The 22067-nt window shown below is 41.3% G+C and overlaps 1 protein-coding gene and 1 long non-coding RNA gene across 2 annotated transcripts in view; one reads left to right on the top strand and one right to left on the bottom strand.

Annotated features, from left to right (window-relative positions):
* Window positions 1–22067, bottom strand: part of SCIN (scinderin) — an 86601-nt gene that overhangs the window by 56980 nt on the left and 7554 nt on the right. The window contains exons 2-3 of the mRNA XM_050785370.1: window positions 20338–20492; window positions 17326–17487 (exon numbers count right to left, since the gene is read on the bottom strand). Coding sequence (XP_050641327.1) covers window positions 17326–17487; window positions 20338–20492 — 317 coding nt within the window. The remainder of the gene's footprint in view (window positions 1–17325; window positions 17488–20337; window positions 20493–22067) is intronic.
* On the top strand, window positions 3574–10111 carry LOC126951324 (uncharacterized). The gene is made up of 2 exons (XR_007724432.1): window positions 3574–3707; window positions 9456–10111. It is a non-coding gene; the product is annotated as an uncharacterized LOC126951324 (long non-coding RNA).

Below are 22067 nucleotides of genomic sequence, written 5' to 3'. Positions count from 1 at the left end.
TAACACCGTTTTTATTTAATCTAATTAAATGTTCATTCAGTGGTGGCAGCAGCACATTAAAACTTGCTTTAAAAACACAATTTTAGTATTTCATCAAATATGAAAATTTATATTCTACCATGTGTGGATAATGTGTTTAGGATATCTCATTTTAACAGAGCTCTACTGTGCTGAAAGAAGTGTGTGTAGTTTTATTAATAAATCGTACTGCCCAACACTTACTCTATTCAGAGGTAGTTAGTTATGACTACTTCACCACTCTGGCACAAGGAAACTTTGTATTCAGTTGGCACCATGCTTGAAAAAAACTCTCTTCTATAATTCAACTTACTTTGTTTCCTCCAGGGAGTAGGCTTAAAAAATAAATTCCTTCATAAACTTAAAAAAAGTCTGAATAAATGTGATAGGTAAATACCTATTACTACAACAAAAAGTTTTCACTATAATCTAAGTTATTTTATGTATAATGCTTTAAAAGAATTTAATTTAAAAACCATTCATTGACTTGATTTAAGTGTGCTAGACACTGAAAATTGTAAAGCAAACAGTTTCAGGGGCAACTATTTCACCATTTAAGATCCCAAGGCATTTAACAACTCAACACTAAATATTATATTTCTTTAGGGAAGTAATGTTAAAAAAAAAAGCCCTGTAAATATGAAATTATCCATTTGTAAATAATTTGGAATGAAATCCACTTAAATTCTGGCAGAAAGCTGATGGACATGTTGTATAGGAACATCCTCTAGCAGAAGTTTGTGAAACTATAATTAACTCTTAATATACAAACTATTAAAGAAAAATAAAATTATTCTGCACAATTGGAAAAGGAAGAAATAAGACTATAAGTACAATCTGTTACTGGCAGTTAGTCTGGTCCACTAGTTACAAGAAATAAGAGCAAGTAAGTGATATTTATAGAAACAACCACACTTGGGGAGGGGAGTCCAATTATTGGTCTCGAAAACCAGAGGTTTCTAAAATTTCTTTAAACTATGTGGTGAGTTAATAAGTGCAGCCAGACATCATTTGAGGACAGAAAATAAGGGCAAAAATAAAACAATGCTCAATGGTGCCCTTGAGAAAAAGCAAGATTTCAGAGGCTGTGTTTAAAGGAGCACCCCAAACAGCCTATGTGATGTTGACTCAACATGAGCAAAGAATTCAGCATAATAAGCTTGCTACTCTTTCGTCCTTTTCTAAGTTATTATTCTAAATACATCTAAAATTTCATTAAAGGAGAACATGAGGCCAGACTTCCTCTTCCTGGCATCTATTGGCTTAGTCTTTCCTGTGTTTAGCTTTCCCTTAGATCTAGTTACCCAAATATAGAAATTCATTAAGATGTATCTTTAGCCCAGAGGTTCTCTAAGTATAGTTTAAAAATGATGATTTGTGAGATAACTCCAGGAACCTTTTTTATTTTAAAAGTTTAAAATATGACTTAACTTGTTTGAATAAACAAATGTTTCTTTATGTCTATTTTGCTGTTTCCTCAAAGCCCACACAACTCAATATCCTTCAGTGACATATGTATTGAAATATATTGTGTGTGTTTTTCAAACTACCTCTGAATGAAGGACGCAAGATGAATGGAGTGGTGTGCAGGGCCACTGAAGGCTTGGTGACCAGAAAGGAAGCAACTACATTTGAATTAGGGCACATCAGTGGTGACAGAGGGAGGAGAAATAAATATTTAGAACGTCTAAGCCTATAGGATTGATCAATAATGCCATTTGGCTGTGCAGTGGAGGGACAGGGAAAAGGAAAATGACTTGGACAATTCTAGCTTGATTGCTGGTAGTGATGCCACTCACCAGGACCAGATGAACAGTTTTGGGAGGGATCTTTGCATAGCATCAGTGAGTACAGGTGAAATTATATTCTCTTACTAGTCAAAGTGTTTGCCAAACCAGAAAAAAAAAAAAAAAAAAAAAAGCTTATAGTCATACTTTAACAAAAAGCATTTCTGCCAGCCACCTAAGTCGGTGACTCAACTGCTCAATCATCAAGAATTACTACTTCTTCATGCGTATTGTTACAGGTAGTTACGCAGGCATGAGTGGAGCAGGAGAGGGCCCTCCCCGAACCACTAGGAATGTCAGTTGATGGTTCAGCAATGATCACATTGCCTCTCTAAAAGTGATAAATTGGCAGCTGGCACCAGAAAGAGGGCATTTCCTGATGGTCCACACCTGTTGCACTGAAGTGAACACAGACGTCAGGGAGGCCATTTCCTGATGGTCCACACCTATTGCACTTAATTGAACACAGACGTCAGGAAGAAGCAACTTCTTGGGGATATGCATGAAGAGACAACATGGTGGAGTATGACCTTCTGGGGACACACCACTGGAAAAAGGAAAAAAGCCTCAGGTGGGCGTGTGTATGACTTCCTAGACACACTGCATGTGCCCACCTCCCAAGGGTAAGGAGGGCACTGTACATGCGGGCAGCCCACCCTAAGGGAAGAATCATGGGAAAGGAATCTATAAAGTCCTAGGATCAAAGGAAACACCACACTTGACCTTGGTGCCTGCTTGGGTCTCTTCCAAGCATATGTTCCTTTCCTTTCCTTCCTGTTCTAAGGCCTTTAAAAATAAACTTCCACTCCTGCTCTGAAACTTGTCTTGGTCTCTTTCTCTGCCTTATGTCCCTCAGTCGAATTCTTTCTTCTGAGGAGGTAAAAATTGAGGTTGCTACAGACCCATATGGGTTTGCCACTGGTAATTCGGATACCTTCCACTGGTAACAATACGACCCTGAATTGTCCAGCACCTTTAGACATTTTCTTGAAGTGATTTTCAACATTCAATGTACATTATATTATGGTATCCCGGAGGGAAGGAATCTTAAGAAGTCCCAACACCAAATTCCAAAACTTTAAACTCAGAATCTTCAGGAGTCAAGTCAGTTACCAGCATTTAAAAAAACTTTTCCAAATGATTCTAATGTGAAACCATGGCTGAGTATTAAAGCACAAATTGTAATATCTTAAGAGTTGTCTTTCATAGTGCCTGCTCCTCTTCCCTCAACCATCATCCCTATCCAGCAAGAAGCAGCCAGATGACAATGGTGCCCCTCTTCTATTACCTATTAAAAGCCTGGAATGTTAGGGACAAGCTGCCCCAGACCCCCACCTCCACCCCAATGCAGTTGACCCTTACCCGGAATACTCTGCAGCTGCATTCCTGGACCCTTATCTAGGCGCTATAGCAAGGTCACCAGACTTGCTTACAGCCCTCCAGGCGGCATGGGGGAGGTCATGAGAAACATGGAGAAACCTAAGTTACATCCTCTTGTACATTCCTATATTGTAACCTGGTCACGAGATATGTGGTAATGTTAACTGACAAACAACCCCAGGGTCTCTCTCCCCCATATAAATCCCTCATTCTGTAAGCTCAGTGCTGCTTCCTCTGACTGGTGGAGCAGCTCGGCAGGATAATAAGCTTACTTGCCTGACCCTGGGTCTCTCTCTCTCATCCTTTCTCTTGGCTAATCTTACGTTTTGGTGCCAAAACCCAGGGAGGGAATAGGCTCTGGCCGGGCGGCCTTAGAGGACTCCCTCTCTTTCTCGACCTCTCTCTCTCCTATCATCCCTTACCCAGCCAATCTCCCCTTCCTGAACCCGCTGAAGACCTGAAGGATCTCTCAGACTCCCCCACTGTTGGTGACCTCATCCACCATCAGATCCTCTGCTTGGGGTGAGTAAGAGAGACTTTTGCCTATTACCCGGAAGCCTTGACCGCCTCTTCACTCCCAAAAGACCCAGCGCTGGGCCAAGGGCTTCCTCTGGCCTCCAGGCCTCTGGTTCCTCCATTTCAGGGACGCCTGACTCGGTGGCTACCTCCTCTATTCCGGACAAGGCCCATGAGACAGGGGCCGCCCTCTCTCGTCCTTGTCATTGGTGGTCTCTTCTTCCTCTACCCCCACCTCCTTCATTCACTATGGGAGTCTCTCTGTCTACCCCTCCCAAGACCACCCCCCTTGGGTGTCTCCTCTGCAATCGCAAGGCTCTCGGCCTCCATTCAGAGATCCGTTCTAACAGGCTTATCTTTTACTGCACTACCGCATGGCCTCAATACCAATTGGACAATGGATCCCAATGGCCCAAAAACGGCGCTTTCTATTTCAATATACTTAAAGACTTAGACAACTTTTGCCGTCGCAATGATAAATGGTCTGAGATTCCTTATGTTCAGGCTTTCTTCATTCTCCGTAACCACCCTTCTCTCTGCCAGTCCTGCTCTAGTTTCCAAATCCTACTTGCCAGCTCAAATCCTGATTGATCTCCTGCCACCCCACCCACAGCCCCAGCCAATGACTCTTCTTCCTTTAACCCCATGGATTTTCTCCCTCCCCGACAGCATCATGATCCTCCACTGCATGTCCATTCTCCGGCTCTACCCCTCTCCCCTGCTCTCTCCAACCAGCCTGCTTCTGACTCTGAGTCCTCTCTGCCTCCGCCCCTCACCCGCTCTCAGGCCCAACGTGCTCAGCAACCAGCTCCCTTGCTTCCTCTCCGGGAAGTAGCAGGAGCCGAGGGCATCGTCCATGTCCACGTCCCTTTCTCCTTCTACGATCTCATACAGATTGAAGAATGTCTTGGGTCCTTCTCCGATCCCGATACTTATATCAAAGAGTTTAAATATCTTACTCAATCTTATGAACTCACTTGGCATGCTCTCTACTTTATCCTTTCTTCTACCCTCCTTCCAAAAGAGAAGGAAAGAGTGTGGTTCGCAGCACAGGCATATGCCGATGATCTTCATCGGCAGGATCCTACTAAGCCCGTAGGAGCTGCTGCTGTTCCCCAGGAAGAGCCTTCCTGGGAATACCAACCCACAGACCCTGGCCGAGCATACTGTAGCCATATGATTACTTGCCTCATTGCAGGCCTTAACAAAGCTGCCCATGGGCTGTAAATTTTGAAAAACTTAAAGTAATTTCCCAAAAGGCAGATGAAAATCCTGCCCAATCCCTTTCCCGCCTTACAGAGGCTCTCCAAAAATATACCCACATCGAACCCGCCTCCTGAGAAGGAACTGTTGTTCTTAAAGCTCATTTTATTTTCCAGTCTACCTCCGACATCTGCCACAAACTTAAAAAGGCTTAAGATGGTCCTCAAACCCCACAACAAGACCTCCTTAACCTGGCTTTCAAAGTCTTTAATAACAGGATGAGCAAAATAAATTAGATAAAGCCCAAAGAGATTGTGCTAAATACCAGCTTCTAGCAGTGGCTATCCGTCAGCCTAGCCATAGTACCCAAGGGCACAAAAGACCCGATAGCAGCAACCCTCCTGGGCCTTGTTTTAAGTGCGGCAAAGAAGGCCACTGGATGCAGGGATGTCCCAACCAATGAGTGCTGAAGAGCCCTTGCCCAGTCTGCCAGTAGACAGGCCACTGGAAGTCTGACTGTCCTCTCAACAGATGGATAGACAAGCCTGCTTCTCAGAGCCACCAATCCTTCAACAAGACAAAAAGTGAAGAATTGCTTGCACTCCCACAGCTCCTTGGCCTAGCCACTGAAGACTGATGAGGCCCAGGGTCCCTGGCCCCTGGCGCCCAGCTCCCACTGCCATCACTGCATCAGAGCCCAGGGTAACTCTACTAGTAGCAGGTAAGCCGATCTCTTTTTTCATTGATAGTGGGACCACCTACTCAGCTTTGCCTGAGTTCTCAGGACCCACTCATCCCTCTCAGGTCTCAGTTGTGGGTGTTGACAGACTCATCTCATGTCCACTTGCCACCACACCTCTTACTTGTTTCCTGTTTGATGCTGTTTTCTCACACTCTTTCCTTGTCATGCTTCGTTGCCCCACCCCCATTCTAGACTGAGACCTTTCAGCCAAAGTCAAAGCTACTATCACCTTTTCTTGCCCCCCTCAACCAGAGGCCCCTCCTGCTCCTCTCCGCTAGTCCAGCTCCTGACCCCTCTCCCCAGTACCCACTTCCTGCCTCTCTCATTAACCCTTCCATAGCGGCTCACCATGACCCTATCAAAATCCAGTTAAAAGACCCCTCCAAATTTCCCAACGTTCCTCAGTATCCCATCTCTCTAACCCACCAAAAGGGCCTACAGCCCATCATAAACAAGCTCTGCTCACGCAGTCTTCTTAGACCAACACACTCTCCATATAACACGCCTTCCTCCCTGTTAAAAAGTCTGATGGCTCATACCGACTTGTTCACGACCTCCGAGCCATCATTCAGGCTGTCCTCCCTATTCATCCCATAGTCCCTAACCCCTATACACTTCTCTCTCTCGTCCCCGCCAACACCACCCACTACACCAAAACTGACCTGAAGGATGCCTTCTTTACCATTTCCCTACACCCTGATTCCCAAAACCTATTTGCTTTCACCTGGACTGACCCTGTCACCCTCCAGTCACTATAACTCACATGGACTGTCCTCCCTCAGGGCTTCAGGGATAGCCCTCACTTCTTCAGACAAGCTCTAGCCAGAGACCTCACTTCCTTAAACCTGTCTCCCAGTCGTCTTCTTCAATACATGGATGACCTTCTTCTTTGCAGCCCCTCTCTAAAAGACTCTCAAACTCACATGGCCGCTACTCTCTTAAACTTTCTTCCTCTCAAAGGGTATAGGGTCTCCCCCTCCAAGGCCCAAGTCTCCACCTCTATGGTGACCTACTTAGGAATTCAACTTTCCCCTGGGGCCCAGGCTATGACTCCAGCCGGGGCAGCATTAAAAGAAAATCGACCCCCACCCTCCTACAAAAGGGAAATCCCTTCCTTCCTAGGGCTAGCAGGCTTCTCTAGAATATGGATTTCCAACTTTGCCCTCCTAGCTCATCCCCTCTATGAAGCGGCCAAAGGCTCTCTCAATGAACCCCTAAACCCCTCACATAACATACTCCCCAGCTTCCACAAACTCCAAACTGCTCTTGTCACTGTGTCAGCTCCGTCCTTACTTGATATCTCCCAACCTTTCACTCTCCATAACTGCTGAAAGCTGAGGAATAGCCCTCGGTGTCTTAGGACAACAGAAAGGAAATCCTCCTTCCTTTGCCCCTGTAGCTTACCTCTCTAAACAACTAGATAACACAGTCAAAGGGTGGCCAACCTGCCTTAAAGCACTAGAAGCGGTGGCCAGCTTAGCTCTAGAAAGCAGGAAACTAACTTTCAGCCAGAATACCACCGTCCACAGTTCTCATAATCTACAAGATCTCCTCTCCTCCCGAGCATTAAGCTCCCTTCCTCCTTCCAAGATTAAATTACTCCAGGCCCTCTTTATTAAATATCCCAAATTCAGTCTTGCCAGAAGTGCTCCCCTCAACCCAGCATCCTTAGTCCCCATATCCTCTTCCCCTCCTACTCATTCTTGCACCGATATCCTGGACCATGTGCAGCCACATTTCCCAAGCATTTCCTCTGAGTCTCTTACTAACCCCGATGACTAACTGTTCATAGATGGCTCCTCTTCCGGGCCCAGTGGCTCCCCGCAAATTGCTGGATATGCAGTTGCTTCCCTTGACCAAGTAATTGAAGCCAAGCCCCTACCCTCAGGATCCTCCTCGCAAAAAGCAGAACTCATAGCTCTCACCAGGGTCCTAACCCTTTCCAGAGGCAAACGAGTCAACATTTATACAGACTCCAAATATACCTATCACATTCCTCGTTCCCATGCTGTTATCTGGCAAGAGAGAGGATTCCTTACTGCCAAAGGAACCCCTATCACTAATGGCCCCCTTATTTACCAACTCCTTCAGGCCGCACACCTCCCAGCTAAAGCAGGAGTTATACACTGTTGAGGACATCAAACAGGATTGGATGAAATCTCAAGAGGGACCAGAAAGGCTGATGAGGCAGCTAAAGGAGGCTCCATATCTTCTGCCTTTGCCCCCTCCTCCTCGTTACCCCAGCAAACCAACCCAACAACTCTCCCACCAAGAAAGCTTCGCTGCTACAGCAAGGAGCCTCCTTTCAAGGGGACTGGATAGTCAAAAATCAAAAGCTCGTCCTCCCCCAAGAGCAAACCAAAGAAATTCTGACATCTCCTCACCAATCCTTCCATATCAATGGGCACCCCCATACCTACTCCTTTGCCCTATTTCTCCTTCCCCCATCGATTCACCTCACTAAGAAACATAACCTCAAGCTGTTGTATATGCTCTGTTACTTCCTCCCAAGGCCCTCCACTCTCCCTCCATCCCTACACATCAGCTCAGAAGAACACTCCCAGGGGAGGACTGGCAAATAGACTTCACCCACATGCATCCCGTCAAGAGGACAAAATTTAGTCTTACTCTTATAGACACCTTCTCTTGGTGGGTAGAAGCATTTCCTACCTCTTCAGAAAAGATCACAGAAGTCTCCCAAATTCTTGTAATAGAAATCATCCCTAGATTTGGTCTCCCTTGCTCCATACAATCACACAGTGTCCCCTAGCTTAATCTCCCACATCACTCAACAGTTTTCTCAGTCCCTTGGCGTCCAGTGGTGTCTCCATATCCCATACTGGCCCCAGTCATCCGGAAAAGTCAAAAGGGCAAATGGGATCCTTACAGCTCAGTTACTCAAACTCACTCTTGAAGTCCAAAAACCATGGACCTCCCTTTTGCTCATAGCACTGGCCAGCATTAGAGCCAGTCAAAAAGCACCCTGCTTCCCCAGTCCATTTGAGTTAATGTACGGACTCCCTTTCCTCTTACAAAACAGGCCCCCTTCTAACTCTCAGCTAGGTGAATACCTCCCAACACTCTCCCTCATCCGCCATCTCCTCCACTAACAAGCCAACCAGGCCCTCGCAAAACCCCACGAAAGGGTTTCCAATCCCAAATAGACTTGCTCTCCAATTCCAATTAGACTCTTTAAGCAGCAGTGACACTTCAAAACCATTGAGGTTTAGATCTTCTCACTGCCAAGAAAGGCAGACTGTGCATCTTTTTAGGAGAAGAGTGCTGTTTCTATACTAACCAGTCAGGACTAGTACAAGATGCTGCTTGACGAATAAGTGAGAAAGCTTCTGGCCAGGCACAGTGGCTCACGCCTGTAATCCCAGATCTTTGGGAGGCCGAGGTGGGCGGATCACGAGGTCAGGAGATTGAGACCATCTTGGCTAACACGGTGAAACCCCATGGTGAAACTCTCTACTAAAAATACAAAAAATTAGCCAGGCGTGGTGGTGGCCGCCTGTAGCCCCAGCTATTCAGGAAGCTGAGGCACGAGAATGGCATGTAGCATGAACCCAGGAGGTGGAGCTTGCAGTGAGCAGAGATCGCGCACTGCACTCCAGCCTGGGCGACAGAGCAAGACTCCATCTAAAAAAAAAAAAAAATCTTCTGAAATCAGGCAGCGCCTTTCAAATTCCTAGCCCCAGTGATTTCGTAACTCCTGAGCACCCTGGCTACTGCCCTTCCTAGGCCCTGCCATTACCCTCTTCTTCCGTTTAGCACTTGGCCCATGTCTCTTACATCTCCTCATCCAGTTTTTACAGGACCATGTTAGAACCTTCACCAATGGAACAGTACAAGATATGATGCTACTCCAAAAATACCAACAGCTCCAGGAACTGCAGTCCCTACTACCCAGCCTCTCCCCACAACCATTGCCCCTATCCAGCAAGAAGCAGCCAGATGACAACGGCACCCCTCTTCTATTACCTATTAAAAGCCTGGAATGTTAGGGACAAGCTGCCCCAGACCTCCCCCACCCCAACCCAATGCAGTTGACCCTTACCGGGAATACTCTGCAGCTGCATTCCTGGACCCCTATCCAGGCGCTACAGCAAGGTCACCAGACTTGCTTACAGCCCTACAGGCGGCATCGGGAGGTCACGAGAAACATGGAGAAACCTAAGTTATATCCTCTTGTAAATTCCTATATTGTAAGCTGGTCATGAGATGATATGTGGTAAGGTTAACCGACAAACAACCCCAGGGTCTCTCTCCCCCATATAAATCCCTCACTTTGTAAGCTCAGGGCTACCTCCTCTGACTGTGGTGAAGCAGTCTGGCAGGTTAATAAATTTACTTGCCTGACCTCGGGTCTCTCTCTCTCTTGTCCTTTCTCTCGGCTAACTTTACAGTGCCCTCATCCATTCTCCAATTATAATGTGTTTACACCTTTCCTCCAGCATGTCTCACATTTTACCTTGTCATCCTCTTACTTGTAGTATGTGTCTATACCTCTCAGCATTTGACAGTACCTGAAGGTCAAAGTGTATCTGCTGTTTACCCATACAATTCTATTCACTCAGCACATACTAGGCACAGAATAAATGCCATTCATCCCTACTTTTACTTCAGGGTACATTTTAGAGATTTAAGATTTGGTGTATCTTTCCCATTATCCATTCTTGTTGCCTCGAGGCTTTCCTCTTATAAATCTAGTGGTATGCATTACTTTGGGGGTAAGGACAAATTTATCTAGAACAGAGAAGATGTGGTTCAGTCTTTAGTTTTAAAATAAGCATTTCTAAGTAATAGCAGAGACAAAAGTCCGAAAGCCAACATAGTTTTAATTTAAAAGAAACTTGATTTTGCTACAGTTTTTTGGCCAGGAGTAAGTGAGGATGCTGTTTCGAAAGCTGGTCTTGCATCTTAAGTAGCACAGTGTTGGTCTTAGGGGCTGGAGTGTATTTTGCAGGAACCATAGAGTAGGCAAGAATGTGAGGTGGTGTAAGACTACTTTGTCTGGTTCAAAAAGTAAAAAAGACTGAAAAAAGTAGGACATCTAATCCAAAGCAATGAATCTTTGAGAAGAGCCCAGCACACTTCCTTTCCAATTGATTTGTCCTACACCCATCCACGAGCCTAAGCATTAGAGCAGAAATGACTGAGGGTAGCATCCAAGCCATTGAGCCAAGGGGCACTGGTACGATGAGGATACAGTGTCCCACAACTACAGGGTAGTCTGAGAAAAACAAAGCAGAGTTCCTGAGAAGAGTGCAGTGGTGGCTGACAGAACCAGAAAGGGTGTTGTAGTAATATGTGGCCATGACATCAGAAGCCTAAAATGAGCCTATGGATATTCCCTAGCAAATCTTGGGAACAGAGGCCAAAGCCCAAAGCTCAAGAATTAATGGAATTAATGGAATGACTACAGCTCAATGGAGGTTATTGACTACAGCTCAATGAAGGTTATAGATTAGCGCGGACTGATGACTACAAACCAGACTCACACTTTCATCCTCATCCTCACTCCTGACTCCCAGGCCATAATATTACATATATGTCCCCTACTCCTGAGGGATGGAAAAGAGGATGGGTAGGATAAGTTCAAACTGCTTTAATGGCTAACAAAATTCACCTTTATTCCCTTTTATTTTTAGCTGACATGTAAAAATTGTACATATTTATTGGTTATGGAGTGATATTTTGATACAAATATTAAGTGTGTAATGATCAAATCAGAGTAATTAGCATATCAATCACCTCAAACATTTATCACTTATTTGTATTGGGAACACTCAAAATCCTTTTCTAGCTTTGAAAAAATATACAGTAAATGATTGTTAACTGTATTCACCACATAGCACTATAGAACAGTAGAACAGAACTCATTCCTCCTATCTTGCTATAATTTTGTATCTGTTAGTTAACCTCTCCCTATCCTCCCGTCCCCCTACCCTTCCCAGTCTCTCATAACCACAATTATACTCTCTAGACCTATGAACTTATTTTTAAGTCCCTGCATTTGAGTGAGAACATGACATATTTATCTTTCTGTGCCTGATTTACTTTGCTTAACGTAATATCCTACAGGTTCATCCATGTTGATGCAAATGGAAGGATTTCATTCTTTATTTTATGACTGATTATTGTTGCATTGTGTGTATACCACATTTTCCTTATCTCTTCATCTACTTATGGATATTTATGTTGATTCCATATGTTTGCTATTGTGAATAGTGATGCAATCAGCATAGGGGCATGCGTATCTCTTTAATATACTAATGTCCCTTCCTTTAGATAAATACCTAGTAGTGGGATTGCTGGATCATATGGTAGCTCTATTTTTATTTTTTTGAGAAACTTCCATAATATTTTTCATAATGGCTGTAGGAATTTATATTACCACAAACAGTGTATAAGACTTCCCTTTTCTCTGCATCCTCATGAGCATTTGTTTTTTCTGTGTGTGTTTTTGATGACAGCCATTCTAACTGGGATGAGATGGTATCTCATAGTGGTTTTGCTTTCCATTTTCCTGATAATTAGTGATGTTGAGCATTTTTTCATTTACTTATTGGCCATTCAAAATTCATTTCAATAAATTGAAATTATTTTTAAACCTTCTGGGGAAATAGGAGCTTAAGAATAGGGTACAGTTGAGCTATAAATGAATAAAAAACACTCTAGACATGTGACTGCATGAGCCATATACTTTATGCTGGATGGATATACATTTGTTGAAACATTTGTTGAGTGGCTGTAAGTTCTAGGCTTTATATTTCAGAAACACAGTGAGTGAGGAAGACTGATACGTAAACAGACAAGCAATATAGAAAAGGCTGAGAAGCAAGTCTCTGCATAATGACAGGAAAGTTAAGTCTAGACCTGACCCTAAAGGACTGGGACACTGGACAGGAGAAGCAGAAGAAAAGGTCAGGAAACGAACTATGAAGAAGGCAATATCTGAAGTGAATATCAAAGGATGAGAAAATATTGGATGCCTGCTGGAGAAAGGTGCCAAAGAAGAGGTTAGTATTCTAGGCAAAGGAATCAATCTGCAAAAGCAAAAGTCTCGTGACTTGAAGGAATGTGTCAGGCACGGGGTACTAAGACAGTATCAACAGCAATGAAGAGAACAGGAAAGATTCAAGAGATAATTAGAAGGTAGAATAGGCTAGGATAGCAATTAAATGAATGTGGAGCCCTTAGGAGAAGTTGTCAGGATCACTCCTGGATTTTGGTTTTGAAAACCTAAGTGAGTTATGGCTCCATTAATAAGATAAAGACAATTAGAGAAGAAACCATTTTCTAGATGTGTTGAGTTTGAGATTCTTATGACACACATGACATGAAATATCTGAAATTTTATTGACTTGGAGCTCAGACAAGAGGTCTGAGTTAGATTGAAAGTTTAGATTGACTCATGGGTAGTAGCTGAAGCTCTGGGTGGGGATGAGTTTGCTTAGGAAAAATGTATAAAAGAAGATACAATAATTAAAATCCTTTAAAAAAGCACTTGAAGGGATGGGCAGACCATACAAAGAAGAATAAGATTGGCCTGAAAGGGAGAAAAACAAGGAAGCCAGGGGAGGAGTGAGGCTGGAGAAGCTGGGAAAAGTCAACAGTGTGGTTTGTAACACAAGAATCAAGTGCATAATGTCATGGTGTCCACTGGATTTAGCAGGGGTCATCGATGCCTATAACAAGAACAGTTTCCGAGGAACTGTGGGAGTGAAAGTCGGACTGTGGGTTAAAGACTGACTGGTAAATGAGGAAGTGGAGACCGTTTTTTCAAAGCAGCATGACTGAACAATGGGAGAGGGCGTGATCGATTCTAAATCGTGAGGAGAACAGGGTAAAGCTGCATCACTGACCAAACAACAAGGAAACAGAACATGGGAACATCAGGATCAGTAACTCACCACAGGAATTCCTACTCCTGGGAAATCGAATTCTTCACTAGTGGCTAACTGTGACATACCTTTTCAAGAGTTAACCTCAGACCCCAAATCTTAAGAATATGGGCTTTTTTCCCACTATCATTCACATTCTGCAGTTACCCAAAGTATTTTACAGTATTTTCAGATGTAATTTTACTAATTTCTAAAAATACTTCATATCTTTAAAAATAGTGGGAAAATCATGACTAATAAATTCACCACCCTTAAAATATATTGCTCAAAAGTGTTTTTCCAATGACTCCGTAAATTGGTAAGATCTAGCCACGTTTCATATTATCTTCTAAAAATATGCTAAATATGAGACAATGGATCTAAATCATTCTCCAAAATATTGATGATTTTCTTCCCTTTCAAACTGGCTAAACTGATAATTATACTATCTTATGCCTCAGGCTGAGGAGGTTATATTGTAATGTCTGGGAATATTTACTATAATTTAGAATTCAATAAAAGGACAAATGTTTCTAAGAGATATGGAATAACATATTAATAATAGTGACTGTTGATCAAAAAAGCTGATTTCTCCGATATGTGATCAAGGTATGGGATTTAGGTTATATCCATAAACTTAGTTTTGGCCAGGTGGCCTTAGCTGGGTGATAACTGGATGTTTAAATTAAATTTTTCATACCTGGGTCATAATACAAACTTGAAGAAACTGCACTGGCATCCTTTTAGGCTCTCTGACACAGAAGGTTGTCTTTAAATAACTAGCGTAATGACTACTGTTAAAATATTATGGTACAGAAAAGTTTAGTTACGTGTATTTCTTTGTTTACTGACACACCCCAAAATAAAGCTGCCAAGGTAGTTCAAGATCTTATCACCATTCAGAAACTTTTGGCAACACACCAACTGGCTAAAGGTTAATAACACAAACACAGATCTTGGAAGTATTTATTGTAGATTATGTAGGAATCTGGTGCTTGATTCTCACCAGGGTATCCCTTTTGTGTATAGGAAAATTCCAGAATATAACAGATAACCAAGCACCAGTACCTCTGCAACAAATATCTTTCATTGCATATATCTCTTTTACAAGGCATGGGAGAAGAGAACTTGAAAGTTATTAAAGATAATTAACTATATAAAATAACTTACTATTAAATAGACGAATGCCCTGGAACCTTATAATAGAGACTCTGTCCCTTTTACATGAACCTGGATTTGTGGGTCATACTCCCACAGGTTGACTATGAGAAGAGAGTATACGACATAAGAACTACAACCTGTCTACCACCACACCCAACTACTTGGCCCATAGTGGAAACTCTGTATTTGTTCTGCAAAATAATAAATGATTTAGTGAATGCTACTGCTTTCAGTGGAATCTCAGCAGATTAGGCATCATCAGGTTTGAATTCAGCAGATTCTGAAACTATCGCAAGACATTCTATTACCAGGCCATACTATCTAATATACTACCAAGTTAGCCTAGTGCCATGAAAAGAATGTAAAGTAGGAATAGAAAAACCAGGCCCCATCCTGGGTCACCACGCAACTGGCATGAATGTGGAGTGACTTGCACATACCTTCTAAGGCCTAAAGCTTTTGTTTCCCCTTTTGAAACTGGGATGATAACTGCCATTTCCCAGATGTGACTGTGTGTCAGATGAGACTGAATCATAGTCAGCTAAGGATAAAAGTGGCATCAGAAATCAGACTCAAGATGTAAAAACAAATGAGGAAGTTAAGGCTCAGAGACAGTGAGTTGCCCAAGATCATAGCAGATAGTTAGAAAGCTCAACTGGAAGCTATCCATGATAATTGAATAGATGATTATACTTACATAACAATTACATTATACACAACAATTTTTTTGTTTTTAAAGAAAAGAAATACTTACAAGTAATGGCAGTAATTAATTACATTATCATTGGGAAGCGTCCTTCTTGTTTAGGGACCCTCATGATCACCTAATCGAATATCTACTTTTACAGATGAGAACCTCAGAGTACAGCAACTGGAATGAGAACTGAGGTCTCCTTTTTCTAATAAAAATGCCATTTTATTTTCAAAAGCACTTATATGTTATAAGGGGCTTTAGAGTGTAAATGGTGGAGATGAAAGTTGAGATAGAAAATTATTGTGCATAGGGTTTGAGAGACTGAATGGTGCAACTGCTTTGGAACTGTGTGGCTGTAGACATTTATTTGCACGAGTTATTTATTTCTTTATTTATAGCGTAGGGGGTGGCAGCGGGAGGGGAGAATGAAAGGGTGGAATAGTATGTGTATTCTGCCTAGATCTGAGAGTCAGGACTTAAATCTGTTAGGAGAATGAATTAGCTATTGAAGTTGAGAAGGACTTTCCCATGAAATTTATTGTGAGATTCAGGGCAAAAGTACTGCCATTTAGGGTGTAGATGTCTACGTGTAATATTAAGAATTGTACTTTGGGCATTTATATTATTGTGATCTCAACTTTGCACACAAGCTGGTATGATCCAAGACAGTTGGATTATGTATAAGTAGTAATAAAACTATAGATGCACGCTCACTTAAAGAAACTGATGCAGTTTGTATCTTGGGGTCATTTTCCAAACAATGTATAACCTTAGTACATTTAATCTCTGTACTGTTGTTAAATTAATACTGCTTAAACAGAACTTTGTAACTCTATTTTCAGAATCCTTTGTGCCTCTCCTCTATGCCAATGGAATAAGCTCTTTTGGCTTCTGTCTACTGCTTTATCCCAAAATACTGCCCAAGTAGATGCAATAAAACAAAAAGCTTAGTGGGACATCAGATATGCTGAGAGTCTAATCCTGGCTTCATCATTTACTGACTTTGCAACCTTGAGCAAATTCCACATACAAGCCTCATGCTAACTGAAGCAATGCAGGTCAGCTCATGACTCTGTTATAACGTTTGGCCCAGAAATGTTAGGAATGATAATTAGAATTTTGAGATGTATGGTGTGATGAAAATTATGATAATGAAAAGCAGGAAGAGGAGATCCTTGTAAGTTCTGTGCTTTCTTGCTTTCATTGCTTTTGCACATGGTTTTTCAGTGGAGGGAAATGCTCTTTATTTCTATTATAAAACTTAACAAAGTTTTAAAGATACAACTTATATCCTACCTTCTAGAGTCTAGCAAAGGGTCTTGCAATAATGCTTCTTTGTCATGACAATAATGATTAATAAATATATCTGATATTAGAGGAGCGTCTTCCAGGAAGAAAACATAAGTCAGATATAATATACCATTGCCCATGCTGTTAAGATGATACTTGATATTTGTACTTCTGCTAATTGAAAAGTGTGAAACGGTATGGTGTGTGTGTATATGTATGTCAAAATACATCTTTACAATTCTTTAGGTGGCTGTTTAGATTCATCTTATGTCTATATTATATTCTAGAACCTTTTGTTGCTGGGGGAACCAGTTTCCCCCTCAAGCTATGTTTTCCCATGCACAATTAGAGACAAAAATAATTAGAGGAAGCTCTGTTCAGAGAGAAGGGGAAATGTATTAAAAATTAGTCAATATCTGTTCTATGGTGGGAAGAACTAAATCACTATTCTAAACCTATCAAAGAAAAACCTTTGAAGTCTCACTTCATGCGTCATTTAAATACTTGGCAATTACTCATCTCACATAAACATGGCCCCTTTCCAGTGTGTAGAAAAAGTGATTCTTTTCAATAACATGTATATATGATTTGATCTGAAAGCAATTCACTTTTCTTTAGACATCAATGTGTGTATATGAAACTTACGGTGCCAAGGTCAATGATGAAGCAGTCACCCTTGTTGAAACTGTCCCAGCTAAGGGGAACTTCTGTGGCTCTCACCACTCTACGACCCTTCACATGTAGGAGCCTCTTGGCTGTCAGGTCGTTCGTAAGAACATGGTTTAATCCAGATGCCACACCTCCAGCCTGATGAATGGAGGGAAGACACACAAAAAACAAAGAGAAAACTGATGAGGTGTCTACCTAGACAAAGCAAAGTACAATAATACCGCTGGTGTTTGTGTCAAAACTGTACCGTCAGGCCAAGTTAAAATAGCCACCTATTCCATAAGACAAGAGAGAACCCCTTGGTAATCAACAGATTGTGTTTGTTTGGTCTCTTTATTCTTTCTGTTTCAACCATTCAATTGACAGCTGCAAGTATTTACTGAGAACCTTCAGTGTTTAAAACTCTGCTGCAAAAACAAAAAGAAGAAGCCATAGCTCTTGCCCTTTGGACACTAATGATCCCCAAATCATTACTAAGCAAGAAGACAAATATTTCAGGGAAGAAGGTGACAGGTGGCTAGAGGAGGGTCAGAGATAACACGTACAGATGACAGCAGCCAGAGAAGAAGGCACCCAAAAGTTCACACTGGTACAGGGTTGGGACAGAGATGGTTATTGAGTGATGGCCAGGAATGGGCTGATCTTATGTATGGTCCTTGTTTTTACATTTAAAGTAATCAAATGTCTTCTATATTTTCTGGTAAACAGGTCTTACTATTAATAAATATGCTAGGCCTGAGTGTTTTTACTGTAAGCTAGGAGAGATGCAATATATTGACTGTACATCCCCAGCCAAAACAAAACAAAATAAAATGAAATACAATCACACTGAATTAAAGAAATGCTTAAGAAAAAATATTAATTGTATCAACTACATCTTCTTATATTATTTGCAATCATCTTTTACCTTTTCATTTTTTCTAATTAAATGATATGAACCATATCTTTATTTCTATAATTATTAATTATATGTGCATAACTGAGCTGCAGAATAAACAAAACTGTCATTGATAGATTAAAGACCTCTATAATAATGGTAAGGAAAATTAGAGCTAATTTGTCATTAGCACATTCTTTTCCACTGACTTTAAATTTCCACCATTCTCCAAGAAAAGTTGGTATCGATTAAAAGTTAATTTCAGGACAATTAAAACCTCAAATTAAAAAAATATATATATACAATGATTTCCCAGTTCATAATTTTACAACGACTGCCACATTTCTTGGTTGAATAAACTAAGCATTATATAATTAAATAAATACAAGTTTTCATCTATGTACTACTGCTTTGAGACGGAGTTTCACTCGTGTCTCCCAGGCAGGAGTGCAATGGCATGATGTCGGCTCACTGCAACCTCTGCCTCCTGGGTTCAAGCAATTCTCCTGCCTCAGCTTCCCTAGTAGTCAGGATTACAGGCGCATGTCATCACGCCCAGTTAATTATTGTATTTTTAGTAGAGGGGATTTCACCATATTAGTCAGGCTGGTCTCAAACTTTTGACCTCAGGTGATTCATCTGCTTTGGCCTCTCAAAGTATCGGGATTACAGGTGTGAACCACCACGCCCAACCACAGTTACTTTATTATTTAATTTATTCCTTAATACAACAGCTGTATGAGGAAGCTGTTATAATATTTATTGTTTGGGGAAACTGAGCACAGAAAGCTCTGTATTTTCCCTAAAGGAAAAACGTCATATGTGGCAGAAATGGCTCCATAACTAGGATGGTGTCACAGCACCTGCTTTTAGTAACTACAAGACTCAACTTATTTAAAATGTTGAGTTCACTGACATAAAGGAAGTTTCAGTATAATTTGTCATAAACTGTAGGAGCTCATGTGAATCAAATAAAATAGGGTAGTTCATAGCCTAGAAAAAAAAAATGATTTCAAGAGACATAAGAGAACCTACAATGTATAAGTGTTTTGTTCTGATCTTAATAGTATCACAAAATATTCAACCAAGACTCTGAACAGGTAAAGGTGTAAATAAGCCTTGCCATCTTAGTAAGTGGAGTTATTATTACAGTCAGAATTGTAGTGAAGCTCTAAGGTTTCAGGTCTTCACTAGGGTAACATGCTGACAAGGCGGGGCAGCGCGATGTGCAGAACACTTGCTGGAGCGTGTTTGATTTCGGAAATCTGTGACGTTTGTCTGGGGAGGGTATTCCTCACACTTGAACTGAACACACGTGGAGGGGTGGGTGGCAGGAATGGTGAAGGGAGGGCCAGTCTGGAAAGATAACTGGGAGAATGACAAAAAAAGAACAAAACAAACAAACAAACAAAAGACGAAAAAAACCCTGTCCTATACTGAAGGCTGCCTTAAAGGGATAGAACCATTTAACTATTTGTTCTTGTTTTTCAGAAGTAAAGCCAATTGATCGGTGTTTCAGACCAGTGTGGGTAAATTGTGTATGTGCATGTGTGTAGTTTACCTGCAGAATTTTCAGCTCAAAAGTTTCATCTGCATCCCTTCTAAGATCAAACCACACTATTTTGGAAATACATGTATAGTTCTTTACAGTAACTAAAATTATAATTATTATAAATACTGTATTAATATATTCCAGAACAACTGAGATTTTGAAGGCTTCGGGTACTCACAGAAACTTCAGAGATTCTCTGGAATAGCAAAAACAAAAACTTTTAAGACCCAAATTACCAAAATTTAAATGTTGAAATAGCTACAAAATATTAAAAAGTTGTCTTGTGAAGACATAACTGAAAGCTCTTTTAAAAAATGAACCTATCAAAGTAAATTGTCACAATATTTCACATATTGTACCACACATTTCACAAACATTTATTGAGCACCTACTGTGTATTCATCAGGTACTGGGGATATATCCATGAACAAAACAGATTAAAACAACAACAAAAAACAAAAAACTGTGTCCTCAATGAACTGTCATTCTATGAAGACAGGAGGTATGGATGGACAAGAGGAGAAAGGGATTCATAATGGAAAGTGAGGGAGCTGCTTACCTTGTATTTCAGACCGTCTTTGAAATAGCTAACAAAGTCAGTAGACTCATATCCTTGAAGTTCTCTATTCTGCACTGGCTTGCCACCCAAATAGTCATCCATCTGAACAGTGAAGATGGCAGCAGCTGTGCTTTCATCCTGGGAACACTCCTTTCCTAAAACAGTGAACAACAGCACCTCAAATACCAAGCAAGAAGAAGGATTAAGGCAGAATTTCTGATATGAGTCAGAAATTTTCATTTCAATTATGTGTCAATACAACAGTCTTCTACAGAAAGATCTTTTAGCTGAAATAGTGTAACATATTATTTTGCTAATAATTAACAATATTTTTGTCTATTTTTTTTTTTTTTTGAGAGAGGGCGTTGCTCTGTTGCCAAGCCTGGAGTGCAATGGCATAGTCATAGCTCACTGTAACCCCAAACTCTGGGGCTTAAGCGATGCTTCTGCTTCAGTCTCACAGGCAGCTTGGACTACAGGTGCATGCCACCATGCTTTGCTAATTCTCAAAAAAGTATTTTGTGCAGCCGGGCGCGGTGGCTCAAGCCTGTAATCCCAGCACTTTGGGAGGCTGAGACGGGCGGATCACGAGGTCAGAAAATCGAGACCATCCTGGCTAACCCGGTGAAACCCCGTCTCTACTAAAACATACAAAAAACTAACCCGGCGAGGTGGCCGGCGCCTGAAAGGCGTGAATCCGGGAGGTGGAGCTTGCAGTGAGCCGAGATCCGGCCACTGCACTCCAGCCCGGGTGACAGAGCGAGACTCCGTCTCAAAAAAAAAAAAAAAAAAAAAAAAAAAAAAAATGGTGTTTTGTAGGGAAAAGATCTCTGTATGTTGCCCAGGCTGGTCTCAAACTCCTGGCCTCAAGCAGTCCTCTGGCTTTGGCCTCCTAAATTTTGGGGGATTACAGATGTGAGCCACCGTGCCCGGCCTGTTTTTGTTTCTGCTTTTTCCAATTCCTTCAAAAATTTTAAAAAGAAACACTGCTGTGTGAAGTTGCTCGGGAAGATAAAACAACCTATTCCAATGAGATTTAAGTAAACATTAATTTGGTAAGGTCAATAAGATCAGGCTATGAAAACATTTGACAACTGGTTTAGCCTTTATTAGGATAAATCTTTGGTTTTATGATATGTCAATATGTGAATTAATGTTTGTGAGAAATATGAACATCATGAGCCATAATTAAATAAGTGGTTTTTACAATGGGAAAATGAATATAATTTAATTTTACTCCTTTTTTTTGGTCTTTTTCCCTACTTCACTATCTGATTGGTTTTGTTTGAATGAAATAATGATCTCTGAAGGAAAGGAAGAGCAAAGGAAGCAGCATGTTAACATTTATTAAGTGTTAATGTACTTGGTATTGTTCCGGGTATTTTACATACAACATACATTTAATTTTCACAATTGTAATACAGATTACATCCAGGTAACTTCACTAAGGTCAAAACAATTAGTAAGAATGAGTGTCTGTAGTGTACATAAAGGTCACAGTACGGACAGTCAGGAGGGGTACTCACATTTTATGGAAAACACTTCAAACTCTTTACTACATCCAAGCTGTAAAAAAATCTTAAATGACTCTAGAAATAATAATGGCCAACATTATACATTTATACTACCCCTATGGGCCAGACACTATGCCAGTGTTTTACATGGATGATCTCATTTAATCTTCAAACAACCTAATAAAGCAGAACCTATTTTCTACTAGATTGGAACAG

The sequence above is a fragment of the Macaca thibetana genome, chromosome 3 (genome assembly GCF_024542745.1).
Source record: "Macaca thibetana thibetana isolate TM-01 chromosome 3, ASM2454274v1, whole genome shotgun sequence".
Lineage (NCBI taxonomy): Eukaryota > Metazoa > Chordata > Mammalia > Primates > Cercopithecidae > Macaca > Macaca thibetana.
The sequence above is the reverse complement of the archived record's forward strand: the minus strand, read 5'-3'. Positions and strand labels throughout refer to the sequence as shown.